A 14620-nucleotide genomic window follows, 5' to 3' on the forward strand; every position below is an offset into this window, starting at 1 on the left:
GATGCATCTTAGATGGCTGCTTGCAAGCTTTTAAGACCCCAGACACCACTCACCAAAGTAGGATGCAGAACACTTTCTTAATAAGCTTTGTTATGCCAGATTGACCTAGATGTCCCCTGAAAGCACGGTCCCCAGACCCCTACCCCTGCTACTCTGTCCCTCAAAGTGTTTGATTGTATTCAGGAAACTTTTTAGCTTTGGTTTAGTCCAGTTGTGCTGACTTCCCCTGTAGTGTGTTCAAACTGCCAAACTTTTGGTTAGCAGTTGATCACTTTAACCACTGCACCTTAGTAAAAAGTTATTATAATATATACTCCAAAAATTTTGGTGTCAGATATTCCAGCAGGCTCTACAGCTATAAATAAATAATGTGAAAAAAATCAATTTTTATTTTGAGAAGTTTCTGAGTGATCTGCAGGAAATTAATTTAATGGAAGAATAAGATAAGTAGCTAATTTAAGAGGCCAGGCTTAAAGAAAGAATTCTTACATCCTTGTAACAACATTCATCACATTTCGTGGCATAGTAACAGCACTATATATATATATATATACTCAAAAATTTGCTTGCCTCCAGACTCTTTCTCCCCAGTATTTAGTATAATACAAATGTGGCCAGCAAGGTTCATAAAGAACAGCAAAAATCTGAGAATCTTATTTTTGTGTTTCCTCAGTGCAACATACAAAAAGATCTTTTTTCCTCCACTCTCTCCATTTACCTTGCCCACAGAATTATTCTAACTTTTCTAGAAGCCTCTAAAACATGCACACAAAAAGTTTTTTTTTTACAGGGGCAAGTTTGCTTACGGAACTAATTTTTTTTTCAAAGCCTGAAACTTGAAACTCATCTGATGTCAAACACGTTCATTTATCTAGAATTTTCTAAACTTAGGTAAACAGTACTTTTTATACACTTCCAAACTAAATGGAGATGTTTTCATTACGTGAAGCATTAAAAATACTCTATATTTTCCTGTCTTGTTTTTGGCTGCCCTAAAATTGTTTTGTTCTTCAATTCATCAGCCCAGTAAGTCAGAACAACCAGAGTAATTTAACTGACTTAATGAACTTTATTTTGAGTCTTGCTCTAAGATTCATTATAGTGCCTAGTTCAGTAGGTTTAATTACTGGGCCATACGAAAGATAGCACTATCCTTAGTAGAAATTTCTCACTTAATGTAATAGTTACCACTAGTACTCATTATCTCTCTAAGATAGTAGGCTACAGAGAGAAACCCCACCTTGATCAGGTGAGACTAGAGGCTTCTCTCTTCAGTATTTCTAACATTACTCTGATCTCCAACCAATCTGCCCCTCCATCTCAGTTATGTCATTTCTTTTATGTTTGTCCTGTTATTCTAATCAGATTTTAAGTTTCCTGTTATAAGCTGTGTCTTAGTCTGAGTTCTCTAGAGAAGCAAAAACAGTTAAGAATATAAATATACATATACAGAGAGATTTATATCAAGCAAATGGCTCACACAGTTGTAGAGGGTGTAATGTCCCAAGTCTGTGGGTCAGGCTGGAGGCTTCTCCTGGCTCATAGGCTGCAGAAACAGACGAATCCCAAGGTCAGCAGGCAAGATGACATTTAAGCTGCTAGCTCAAGTCCCAAGAACTAGAGGTCAGATGAACAGAAGCCAGCTGCAGGATCCAGAGAGAGCAAAAGCCTACGAGCCTTGCCAGAAAGTCCACCTATAGTGGATGTAGGCCACACCCCCAAGGAAACTCCTTTCAACTGACTGGCTACTCATAGCAGATCCCATCATGGAAGTGATCACATTATATCAGATATCATCATGGAGGTGATTACATCATTATATGACTGCGAAACTACATTGTAACTGCCAAACGACTGAGAATCATGGCCCAGCCAAGTTGACCCACAACCTTAACAAATACAAGCTGCTTCTATACCCTCCTGGAATAACAAGGTATAAATTATATGGTCTGCAATAGTAATAACTTAGTCTTTAAGAAATTGAGTTTTTGAGCCAGTAATATCAGCTCCACTAACAATTACTGTAAGAAGAAAGGCCTGGCAATCTACTTCCAAAAATTAGCCAATGAAAATCTTATAGGTCACAATAGAACACTGTCCAACTTACTTGCTTTGGACATGTCATCAGGAGGGATCAATCACTAGAAAAGGACAGCATGTTTGGTGAAGTAAAGGGCCAGTGAGGAAGTAGGAGGTCCTTGGTGAGAAGAACTGGCACAACAGCTACGATGATGGGCTTGAACATGTCAGCAACTGTGTGGATGACACAGGACCACGCAACATTTCATCCTGTTGTACACAAGGTCACCATGAGTCAGAGTTAACTCGATAGCAGCTAACAGCATTGAGGACTTACTAATGTACCATATGCTGTTCTAAGAAGTATGCACAAACTCAGACATGAGTGAGATGAAGTCCCTGCTCTTATACAGCTCACAGTGAGAAAGAATGTGGTGCAGTGGTGAGAGTGTGTGCACAAGTATAGTTTCTAAATAAAGGATATTAAAAAACAGTGCTACTTTTTAAAACCACCACTTACAAATCACAATGTATTCTAATTTCTTAATAGTTAAGAATACTTAAATTTTTTTCCTAATTAAAAAAATATTCAAAATTGGAAAATAATTAACATATTTCTATTTCTAATTTTTTTTTTTTTAAGCATACTTGTTCTCTTAGAAAGAAATTTAAGATACTGGGGAGAGGACTTAGGGAAACGAGTGAAAAAGAAAGTATTCAAGTAAAATTTGTTGAGTGCCTACTGTATGTTAAATATTATGCCAGATGCTGGGGATATAACAGTGTGCAAAAACCAACAGTGATCTTGCATGATGGAGTTTACTGGGCAACAGACTAAGCAGAAGATAATCATACAAATAATTGTTAAATTATAATGGTGACAAGTGCCACAAAGGGAAGTCATGGAGTGCTGACAGCGTGTGCAACAGAGACCCGGCCTATGACAGGGGAGATGGGCCAGTGTCACAGAAGGCTTCCCTGAGGAAGTGACATCTTGAGAAAGGGATCAGAGAGAACAATGAGAGTACTCCAAGTAGAGAGAAGAATGTGTGCACAAACGCCCTGTGACTAGAAGATACACTGCAGTTCTAAGGAACTGAAAGGGATTGGGAGCACAAGGGCACAGGGGAGCTTGATGGCGGTGGGGAATGAGACTGAAAGGCAGGGAGATGCCCGACCTTGTAGGGCCTTGTAGGCCTATTTTAAGACTACATATCTCTTTCTTCATCCTAAAGGCTATAAACCAAAAAAACCAAACCCACTGTTGTCAAGTTGATTCCAACTCACAGCGATCCTATAGGACAGAGGAGAACTGCCCTATAGTTTCCAAGGAACGGCTGGTGGATTTGAACCGCTGACCTTTTGGTTAGCAGCCTGAGCTCTTAACCACTGTGCCACCAGGGCTCCTTTAAGGGCAATAGGTAACCACTAAAGAGTTATAACTGTGTCACAGATTAAATTATGAGATGAGTTGTGCAAAGGATCTGGCATAGTTCTAGAAACACAGTAGGTAGGTAAATGCTGATTCCCTCCCAAACACACACTGCAAAATTGATCTCTTTATCTAGGTAGTGCATTTAAGTAATTAACAATCACAGTGAGTATCTTTGCAAAATCAATTAGTATTATTTAATTTTAACCTAATTCCCATTTTCTACCATTAATACACTAAAGTAGAATTCGAAGTACATTAGAAATTAGAAGTTGTTTATTGAAGCATAAGATGATTTTCTTTAGCGCTAAAAACTTTCCAAGTATAATTAAGTAAGCCTCTGTATCTATATTTTGATTTTACTCTTAGTTTTTAATACTACATATTTTATAAAATATATTAATACCTAGATGAAATAAAAGCAATTAGAACAATATGAAATTGTAAAATAACTGACATAATTATTTATGGAGATTTATGGCCTTTCAAATTCCTCATATTTTTTCATATGTTTCTGCAGCAATCCATTATGACAGCTTGCAAACGATAAAATATATACCTAAAATATTTCAACAATGCATCTTAAAATTTACATTTGCATAGACAGAAAGAAGCTAACTTACTGGTTGGAAAAAAAAAGTTAAGAATCTTTGGTAGTAAATTACCAGACAGGCATCACATCTGGGAACCATATTCTTCCCAGGTATTTGCAGACTTCAGTGTGAATCTCATCTAGGTTATAATTGTCATCAGGGATCAAAACCTCTTCCATTATAGAGAGCTGGGTAAGCCTTCTCCCACACAGTCTTACAAATTCAATCAATGCACTGCAGCTAACTTCACATTCACTGAGGCCCAAGGCTGTTAAGTTTTTATAGTGTTCAGCAATACAAATCAGTTCATTATCAAGGGGCTGAAGACCATCAGCACATACCACTAACTCAATTAGTCGTGGACAGTTAAGACCTATCCGTCCCACAACTGCTTTGCTCACTGCACGACCAAAATAAAGGTGAGTTACAGGGGTTTCCTCTTTGAAGAATGTCTCAAATTCCTCTTCATATAAAAAGAAGTACATAACAACAGTAACTCCAGGGGAGTGTTTAGTAAGTGCATCCCAACTCTGTTTTTTAATAGAATGAAACTGAACCTGTCCAGGATTTTCACCCACAACATCAATTCGAAGATGTTCAAGGTTAACATGGGTCTCACTTGAAAGCGCCAGCAGAAGTTCATCACTTAGAATGTAATAATCTAATGCCAGTTCTTTAAGGCCTTGACAATGATCAGCTACACAAAGGATTCCTGAGGGAAATAGGGAAAAATTCTTAAGAACAAAGAATCATACTGATGACTAACATAACATTTTGTAAATTTAAATTTGATGTTATCCATTATTTACTAAAATAGACATCTAACAATTTCTGAGGAGCTAATCGCCAAAATATACACATAATTAAAATACTTTTATGAGTTGCAGTTTAAACTATATGTAGCTTATAGATTAAGACTTTTTGAAAAAATTAATGAATTATATTTCATAAGTATGTAATTTTCAAATAAAAACTGCAGTTATTATTACCATAATAAAAAAAAGCCATTCAACCTTTAAAAACTCTAACCTACCATCAGATGAAACATGAGGACAGCTACTCATTTTTAGGAGTCGTAGAGTGTCACTATTATTGGCCACAAGAATCTTTAATGAAGGATCATCCACTGGCGTGTCCTCAATTTTGATTGACGATAATGATTTTGAGTTGACAAAAACCACTGTAAGTGCTGACACAAAATGAGACTTGCACAAGAAAAAAAAAATTACACATTTTAAAATCTACAGTTAATCAAATAATTCACTAAAAATTTATCAACAAACAGTAACAACACAGTAAAAGCAATCTACATGTAACTGTTTTTCCCAGTACCATTAACCAGCAGAAAAGATTTTTATAACAAAGTATAGTTTCATACTTTTATAATTGGCAAATGGAATTGTGGGAAAAGAAGTTTCAAAAATCTTATAAAACATGTCTTCCAATTATTTTCACTCTCAAGGATTTGGTTTTCAATGTTAAAAGAATATAATTATGCTTAATTTCCTAGAACAAGGGTTGGCAAACTATGGCCCGTGGGTCAAATCCAGCCTATTTTTGGATGGTTCGCGTGCTAAGAATAGTTTTTATATTTTTAAATAGATGACAAAAAAAAGAATTTTTTTGACTTGTGAAAATTATATGAAATTCAAATTTCAGTGTCCATAATACAAGTCTGATTGGAACACACCACACTCTTTCATTTATGTACTGTCTGTGTCTGCTTTCAGAGCTCTGGTGGCGCAGTGGCTAAGCACTCAGCTGCTAACAGAAAGGTCTGGTGGTGGTTCAAACACACTAGCCACTCCACAGGAGAAAGACGAGGCAATCTGCTTCTGAAAAGATTTATAGCCTTGGAAACCCTACAGGGCAGTTCAAGTCTATCCTTCAGGGTCGCTATGAGTCGGAATTTAACTTGACAGCAATGGGTTTGGTTTGGTTTGGTTTATGACTATTCCACACTATGACGGAATTGAGTAGCTTTGGCAGAGACTATGGTTTACAAAGCCTGAAATATTTACCACCTGGACTTTTTGACTCCTCCCCTATAAGGTACAGAATTTTTATCTGTTTTATTCACACCTGTATTTCCAGCACCCAAAATAGTACCTGGCACATAGCAGATGGTCAATAAATATTTGTTTAATGAATGAATGAAGAGGTGATTTCACAATCTTCAGTGACGTTTTTGCTAGTAAATTACCTGGAGAAAGTAAATTCAAATTTTCATATTCTTGGACAATTGGCAAACTAAAGTTTATTTATAGTTAGGCCTCAAAATGGTAGAATTTTACTAGTTTTCAGATCCAGTATTTTTTGGCAAAGATGGAAAAGTCTGGAAACCAAATCCACTTATGATCACTTTTCCTTTTTCAAAATCAATTTGGATTCTACCAGAGATTCAACTGTCCCTATTAGAATGACTAAAAATGCTACTTAATTTATAAGGAAACTTACTGATTTACGTTAATAGTAAAAAAATAAATTTTAAGTTGTGGGGGCTACACATCTTTACTAAATTTTATAGTGGCAAAGATAAATCCATCATTCTTTTTCCTTAGGAAATACAGGTAACCCCGGGTTACGAATATCTGACTTACAGATAACTCCTACTTGTCCTTTGTTGTTGTTATTGTTAGGTGCCGTTGAGTCAGTTCTGACTCATAGCGACCCTAGGTACAACAGAATGAAACAAACAGGTTGTTATGCTTGAGCCCACTGTTGCAGCCACTGTGTCAATCCATCTCATTGAGGGTCTTCCTCTTTTTCTCTGACCCTCTACCAAGCACGACGTCCTTCTCCAGGGACTGATCCCTCCTGATAACATGTTCAAAGTAGGTGAGATGGAATCTCGCCATCCTTGTTTCTAAAGAGCATGCTGGCTGTTCTTTTTCCAAGACAGACTTGTTCATTCTTTTGGCAGTCCATGGTGTATTCAATATTCTCCGCCAATACCATAATTCAAAGACATCAGTTCTTCTTTGGACTTCCTTAGTCACTGTCCAGCTTTCACATGCATATGAAGCTACTGAAAACACCATGGCTTGAGTCAGGTGCACCTTAGTCCTTAGAGTGATAGCTCGCCCTTTAATGTTATATAAATTTACCCTCATTTTGAAATTACTGAACAACCCCATCCACAAAAAATTCTTCATTGCAATCACCTTCACCTGTTTCACGTGCAGCTTTTACGTCACTGAAAAGGCTTCGAGCCTCTTCTTGCACTAAAAGTAAGGCTAAGTAAGAACCTTATGCACCTGTTCCGACTTACCTACAAATTCTTAAAGACACAGGAACGTATCTCGTTTGTAACCTGGGGACTAGCTGTATAAAGTTTATTTTCCTTTTAAACAACTCAATCTACTGTTAGTCCTGAAGGACACAACTCAGCATGAGAGTACATATTTCATTATAATAACAACATTTGTTTAACACTTTAGGCCTGGCAAAATGATTGTGCTTTTATCTTATTCCTCAGTTACAAATGAAAAAACGGAGACTCAGAGAGATCCACGACTTTGCCAGAGGCCACAGAACTCATTTTACTGTGAAGGCAAAGCTTAAAACGAAGCCTGCTAATTCCTGGTACCTTGCTCTGGTGACTACATTAGCTATCCTAGAAGCTGCCACTGGAACTTCATGTGCAACATTGGAGACAGCTTTTAGGATCTAAGAATTTCAGGCTAATCTGATTTTATAGTTGATAAACAAGAAAATAACTATCTAGAAGTAGTAAGCTTTCATCTGATTACTTCTATTACTCTAATCTCCAAGTGACCCATTTTTTTCACCATATCTCTTAAAAAGATAAACAGGCTAGCAGAAATGTTTGCTAAGACAGCCATGACCCAGTTTATGAGAGAGAAGATGCTACAATTACTTTAACCTCTTCCACAGGAAAGTTTCCATTAGCCAGTTTTACCAACAACCATGTTGTTGTTAGGTGCCGTTGAGTCAGTTCTGACTCATAGCAACCCTGTGTACAACAGAATGAAACACTGCCCAGTCCTGCGCCACCCTCACAATCATTGCTAGGTTTGAGCCCATTGTTGCAGCCACTGCGTCAATCCATCTCATTGAGGGTCCTCCTCTTTTATGCTGACCCTCTACTTGCTGTCCTTCTCCAGGGACTGGTTCCTCCTGACAACATGTCCAAAGTAAGTGAGACACAGCCTCACCATCCTTGCTTCTAAGGAGCATTCTGGCTGTACTTCTTCCAAGACAGATTTGTTTGTTCTTCTGGTAGTCCCTGGTATAGTCAATATTCTTCGCCAACGCCATAATTCAAAGACATCATTTCTTCTTCGGTCTTCCTTATTCATTGTCCAGCTTTCACATGCATATGAGGTGACTGAAAATATCATGGCTTGGGCAGGTGCACCTTAGTCCTCAAAGTGACATCTTTGCTTTTTAACACTTTTAAGAGATCTTTTCCAGCAGATCTGCCCAATGCAATGTGTCATTTGATTTCTTGACTGCTGCTTCCATGGGCATTGATTCTGGACCCAAGTAAAATGAAATCCTTGACAACTTCAATCTTTCCTCCACTTATGATGATGTGAAGATTTTTGTTTTCTTTATGTTGAGGTGTAATCCATACTGAAGGCTGCAGTCTTTGATCTTTAAGCAAGCAAGGTTGTGTCATCTGCATATTGAAGGTCGTTAATGAGTCTTCCTCCAATCCCGATGCTGCATTATTCTTCATATAGCCCAGCTTCTCAGATTATTTGCTCAGCATACAGATTGAATAAGTATGGTGAAAGGATACAATACTGACCCACACCTTTCTTGATTTTAACCATTCAGTATTCCCTTGTTCTGTTTGAACAACTGCCTCCTGGTCTATGTACAGGTTCCACAAGAGCACAATTAAGTATTCTGGAATTCCCATTCTTTGCAATGTTATCCATAATTTGTTATGATCCACGGAGTTCAATGCCTTTGTGTAGTCAATTCAATTTATAATGGGTTTACAATGTACACAAAATAGACAAAATTCCTGCCTTCCAGGAACTTATGTTTTGGTCTGGGGAGACAGTAAACATGCTAAATAAACAAATAAATTGGTCATTTCAGACACTGATGAATGATATAAAGAAGACAAATATACAGTAATACAGTAGAGAGTAATGTGGGTAGGAGGTGCTGTTTTAGCAAAAGTGGTCAAGGAAGGCCTCTCTGGGGAGATGGCATTCAAGCTGAAGTCTGAATGAAGAGAAGACATTTACTAACTTCTGTGGCAGTGACTGCTGGTTGCCTAACAGCCATTCATCCTTTCTTCTTCGGTAAACCTGTCTTGATTTTTAGCTAGGCACAATGTCATCCAGTTAAAGGCTTTCCCAGCTTCCCTGAAATCTGGCGTGGCCATGAACTAAGTTTTGGCTAATGAGATATAAACAGAAGCATTATGTGGTCCTTATGGGTAGTCTCCTTGAAAAAGAGCTCAGAAAGCCATCTTGGACAATGAAAATAAAAACATCTTGGAGACAGCATAGTGGCTGGAAGGAGCATGGGTTCCTGACAATTTCATGCCAGTTATGAACTGTCTCACCTACGGATTTCTTTAATGTAGAGAAATAAACTTCAATCATGTTTTTAAAGCTACTGTTATCTTGGAATTTCTACTATATCAATCCAAACATAGTCCTTAGTAGTATAGTTCATTTAGTTAAATATCATGTTGCTCCACTCCAATGGACAGGCTATAAAATTACAGGAAAAATATTCATTGTTTCCCCTACACTGTCTATATTCAAGGTAACTAGGTAAACTGGTACTTGAAAATTTTAGGTATACATCTAAATTTTATATGAATGACATCTACAGTGGAAACAATCACTAAAATTGAAAACTATGATATATATGAAGAAGAAAACATGCATAAGCTATTTTGACAAAAGTAAGTGCTAGTCAACAGAAAACTGTTTTAAAAAATACTTTGAATACAAGTAGAATATGGTCTGTCTTTAAGAATCCTTTTGTCTAGTGTGGTAATATTTAAGAATTTTAGTATATCTCACAAAAAAACACAGTATCCTTACCTTTGACACATTCATAAAACTTGGCTTGGTTGTTGAAATCAGGCCTAAAGTCTGGATAGAACAATTTACCAGCTGAGAAAGTATATCACAGGCTGCTTCAGCTGACTCAGTACTACTGTCAACCTACAAGGACAATTTTAAATATTAAATAACTTCCTCGATGTATTTTATCAGATAGTTAGTGGCAATATAACTATTTAACAGAATTCAATTGTAAAATTTTATATATCCCTTCAGGTTATAAAATAAATTTGTATTTTTTCTTTATACAAATTGTCTCTGACTATAAAGCCAGAAATAGAGATGATTACAAATGAACCTCCCAAGTACTCCATACTTTCAAATCTTTATCTTACATAACAACTGAATTGTAATAACTAGCGTGATGGTTAATTTTATGTGTCAACTTGCCTAGGCTATGGTGCCCAACTATTTGGTCAAACACCAGTCTAGAAGTAGTTGCATGTGATTAAATCAGACAGCCTTAAGTAAAGCAGATTACCCTCCATAATGTGGCTGGACCTCAACCAGTCAGATGAAAGCCTTAGAGCAAAACGGAAGTTTTCCCTAGGGAGCTTTCTGCCTCCAAAATATAAACAGGCATCTTGCCAGAACTCGCCACTCTTCCGGTTCCTACAGATCTTGGGACATAAAAATCTTCAGCCTGTCACCTGACCTACAGATTTTGGACTCGCGAGCCCCACAACTCTGTAAGCCAATTCTCAAGATAAATCTCTCCGAGTGTGTGTGTGCGTGTGTGTGTGTGCGTGTGTGTGTGTGCGCGTGTGTGTGTGTACCTCACCAGTTCTGTTCCTTTAGAGAACCCTAAGAGAACTAGTGTGCAGATGAAACTAAAGTCTAAGTTCTTCAATGATAGCCCAAGTTTATGCAAATAACTACAGAAAAATAGGAAATAGTTTGGGATGAAAAATCTGCAAATTTCACTGACTGTCTCAAAATAAGGACCTAGATATACAAAAATGGTGTTAACAAAATGTAAGTCATTGTTTCTACTAAATGCTTATTTTTCTTACTTTAAAGCTGACGTAGTGTAGATGAGCAGCATGCTTTTTAAGTATCTGCTGAATGAGATCAGGATGAGTGGACTTGAAATATGAAGTAGCTGACTGGTTCAATTCAAATTCAAACTTTCTCCAAAGGTCAGGAATATGAAAAACTTCATTCCATCTTCTACAGACAGAAGATGCTTGAGCCCGATCTATTAAAGAAAGATACTGAAAAATGCATAATACTACATGGTGAGGCAAATTCCCCCAGTCTAGAAGAACTGTGTACATATGAGCCTGGTTGAGACAAGAGTAGAATCCAAGTTTTGGCTGTTTCACTGCTGGTGAAAACTGGGCAATTTTATTCACAACCGATAAACTGTTCCTCTTCATTCTGTAAACATTAAAACAATTAAGTGTTTGATAATTTTTTTATACATTTCCATTAAATATTTGTGCCTCATTTGTACAGGAAAACAACATTAGAAAATGGAAAACAGTATAATTGATACAATTTTAATAGTTATATTCCACTTCCATGTACTGATAGGTATGCTTGGGATACAGAGATAAATAAGAGAGAACGTGTTCTCAAAGAGCTTATAGTCAAATGGGTGAAATACAGTGATAAATACTATGAAGTTGGGACAAGCTGCAATGGAACAATAAGAAAATGGCATCTGATTGCGTGTGTGTTGGGAAAGGGGTGTTTAGGGAAGGCAAGGGGGCAATGTATGTTCCAGGTTTATTCCTGGTCAATTATTGTATCCTTATTATTTCCTACAGAGAAATAGAAGAGGAATCATCACATTGCAATTGTGCTAAGAACTCCTAGGAGGTCTGGGAGACAATAAAACATAATTAAAAGCATAGGTCTGGACAAGTCTCAGCTCTGCCACTTACTAACCATGTGATCTTATCTGAGCAAATTAATCTGAACCTTAGTTTCCTCATCTGTAAAGCAGGGATAATAGCAACACCTACCTCGTAAGGTTGTTGTGAGAATTAAAGTACTCTGAAGCATCAGTACACAGTGAGTGTTCAATAAATGTTTTAGTTGTTACAGTTATATTAAATTGTCCAAATCACTTTTCTGAACCATTTTCATTGCTTATGACAAAGCACAATTCTAACAAAAAGTCAAATAATCTGCAACAATTTTCAGATTATACCCGGGCCACAGAGTTCTAGAGAAGGTGGATAAGACAGGGACAGGTTCTTTATGTAAGCAACACACCTGACCCTCACTAGCCAACATAAAATTTCAAGGGAATTAGCATTCTGCCCTACAAAAAAAGATGACAAATCTCCAGATATTAGCCAGCTTGAGACGTAACTAAATTCCAACAAGTTTGAGGCCTGGACAGACCTAAGTATCTACTGTCATATTTTGTGTAAGAATCCGAAGTATTGTAAGGATACAACTATCTGAGAGGCAAAATAATGGTAAGAGTGATTCTGAACTTTATTTTACTTTGGTTGACTATTTAACACTCTTTTCATCCTTATATGTTAGGAATATGTATATATTTATACATATATATATATGGACGATTCAGTGTCATAATTGAAACATACCTTCAAATCTAATGAAATATTTATTTAATATGTAAATATCTTTTGTCTTGTGACTCACTCTGTCTGATGTGAAATATTTCTTAACCACAACGTAAGGTTGGATCCCAGAAGCAGGACTAACCTATAAAGTCACTGAACAAAGTGAAAAGTCATGTTTAGGGTTTGGAAAACTGAAACGGAAAGCAAAAATAGTTACAAAGCTATATCTCAAGCATCAGGCAAAAGAGCTACTACACATATTTTAGTTTGATTAAACCAGTTATTATACAGAACTTAGAACTTGTCCAGAAATATAATGTAGAATATATAAAACTGCTGACTACCAATAATTCAAAGCATATGCTATATTAAAAGGGTCTGATCTACTGTTTAATGCTAATTCCCTAAAATGAAATACTATGGCCCAGGAAAGGTAAAGGAATGGACACTGGATTTTAAACTCAGATGTGGAGAACATTCACTGACATTTTCTTGCTATTGTTTTATTTGGCAACCTACAAAAATGGATAGTTAAAATTTCACTAGGTTATTACAGTAAAAGTTACCCCAATATAATCCTTCAGTAGAAAAACAGTGAAGCTAAATATAAAACAAAGACTTTACCCAAATTCCACGTTAGAAAACTGCCTCACCATTCTAGACAAAGGCATTGTGCTATATATTAAATCTTAGAATGTAACATGGAGTACTTGTTAAAATTGTTTATTCAGTAAAATCATTAAATTATCAATTATTGATAGCAGAATCACCATAAGTAACTAAAGAGGTACTATACTAATAATTATAATTCTATTAAAAATAGCATTTTGTTAATTATCTTTTTCCTTGTGTACATTAATTTTCAGAGCATAAAACTTATCCATAAATCATAAATTGTGTAATTTTATAGCTATGTAAACAAGTAATACATATCTTAAAATGTAAGACAAGTTGATCTTTACTAGCCTGAAAACCTGGATATAAAATTTCCAACCTAAACATACACGATCAATTAAAAAAATTGATCGTTTTTTTGAAGCTACAGATTTTCTTACCTACTGAAGGCTTCCAAGTAATAGCTCACTCTGATCGAACGCAGTGAAGTAACTGCTGCCATGGGGTACTCACCAATATCCATTAGATTTCACTTCCTATCTTGGTAAAATACCACAAAAACAAATTCATCAGAATGCATAAATAAAAATCCAATAATTTTTATGCTTAGGGTATTTATAGACTGGCACCAAATCGATGGCAGTGGGTTTGGTTTTTTATATAAGTTGAAAGATTTTGTTAGGAAATTACTGCTTACCCAACTATTTTTTCTACTCAGAAGGAAACCTGTCTAAAACCAAACCAAAACAAAAAAACTAGGCTGATTAATGGAAAAATACAGCAACACTTGCCAGGAATTACAACTGAAGCTCTATTAAAACAAAAGTAAGATGTATCAAATAGTCAAAGGGTTCTGCAAATTCACGTTTTAATTAACATGTATAGAAGGATATTAAAAAAAAATTAAGGTTGTCCATGACTATATATATATTTGTTTATAGGCTACATAAATCTTTCAGTTCTAGTTTTTAGCAGCACATAATACCATTACAGCTATAATAATTAAATAGGCAGGCACATAGCTTTTATTATTTTATTGTTCTCATACGAATATAGTTTGTTTGGCCGGTCTGCTGGTATGGAACATATGTTTCTGGTTAAAAAAACTTTTCTCAGTAATATTGATAGATTTGGCACCGATTCATTAATACTCTCTGTGAATTGACCAATTTCATGCAAAGTGACTTGCCAGAGTTAGGAACAAGGTCTATAAACATGGAAGAAAATGACAGCAGGTCTATACCAGCATAAACTTCACCGCCTTAGCATCATGAATAAATCCCATAAAGTAAAAATAAATAAAAACATAGATACAAAAATACACGCTACTGCTTTTGTAAGCCAAACTCAACTACA

General features: G+C 36.2%; 1 protein-coding gene across 1 annotated transcript; it reads right to left on the reverse strand.

The window, feature by feature from the left end:
• Positions 1 to 2219: 2219 nt before the first annotated feature.
• On the reverse strand, positions 2220 to 11495 carry LOC101345395 (Putative F-box/LRR-repeat protein 21). Its single transcript, XM_004384700.2, has 5 exons — positions 11120 to 11495; positions 10086 to 10208; positions 5078 to 5249; positions 4075 to 4756; positions 2220 to 2289 (listed from the first exon to the last, which is right to left on the reverse strand). Exons 1-4 carry the CDS (start codon positions 11483 to 11485, stop codon positions 4113 to 4115), a joined length of 1305 nt encoding a protein of 434 aa, XP_004384757.1. The 5' UTR covers positions 11486 to 11495; the 3' UTR covers positions 2220 to 2289; positions 4075 to 4112.
• Between the last annotated feature and the right edge of the window lie 3125 nt (positions 11496 to 14620).

The sequence above is a fragment of the Trichechus manatus genome, unplaced genomic scaffold (genome assembly GCF_000243295.1).
Source record: "Trichechus manatus latirostris isolate Lorelei unplaced genomic scaffold, TriManLat1.0 scaffold00127, whole genome shotgun sequence".
In the NCBI taxonomy this organism is placed as follows: domain Eukaryota; kingdom Metazoa; phylum Chordata; class Mammalia; order Sirenia; family Trichechidae; genus Trichechus; species Trichechus manatus.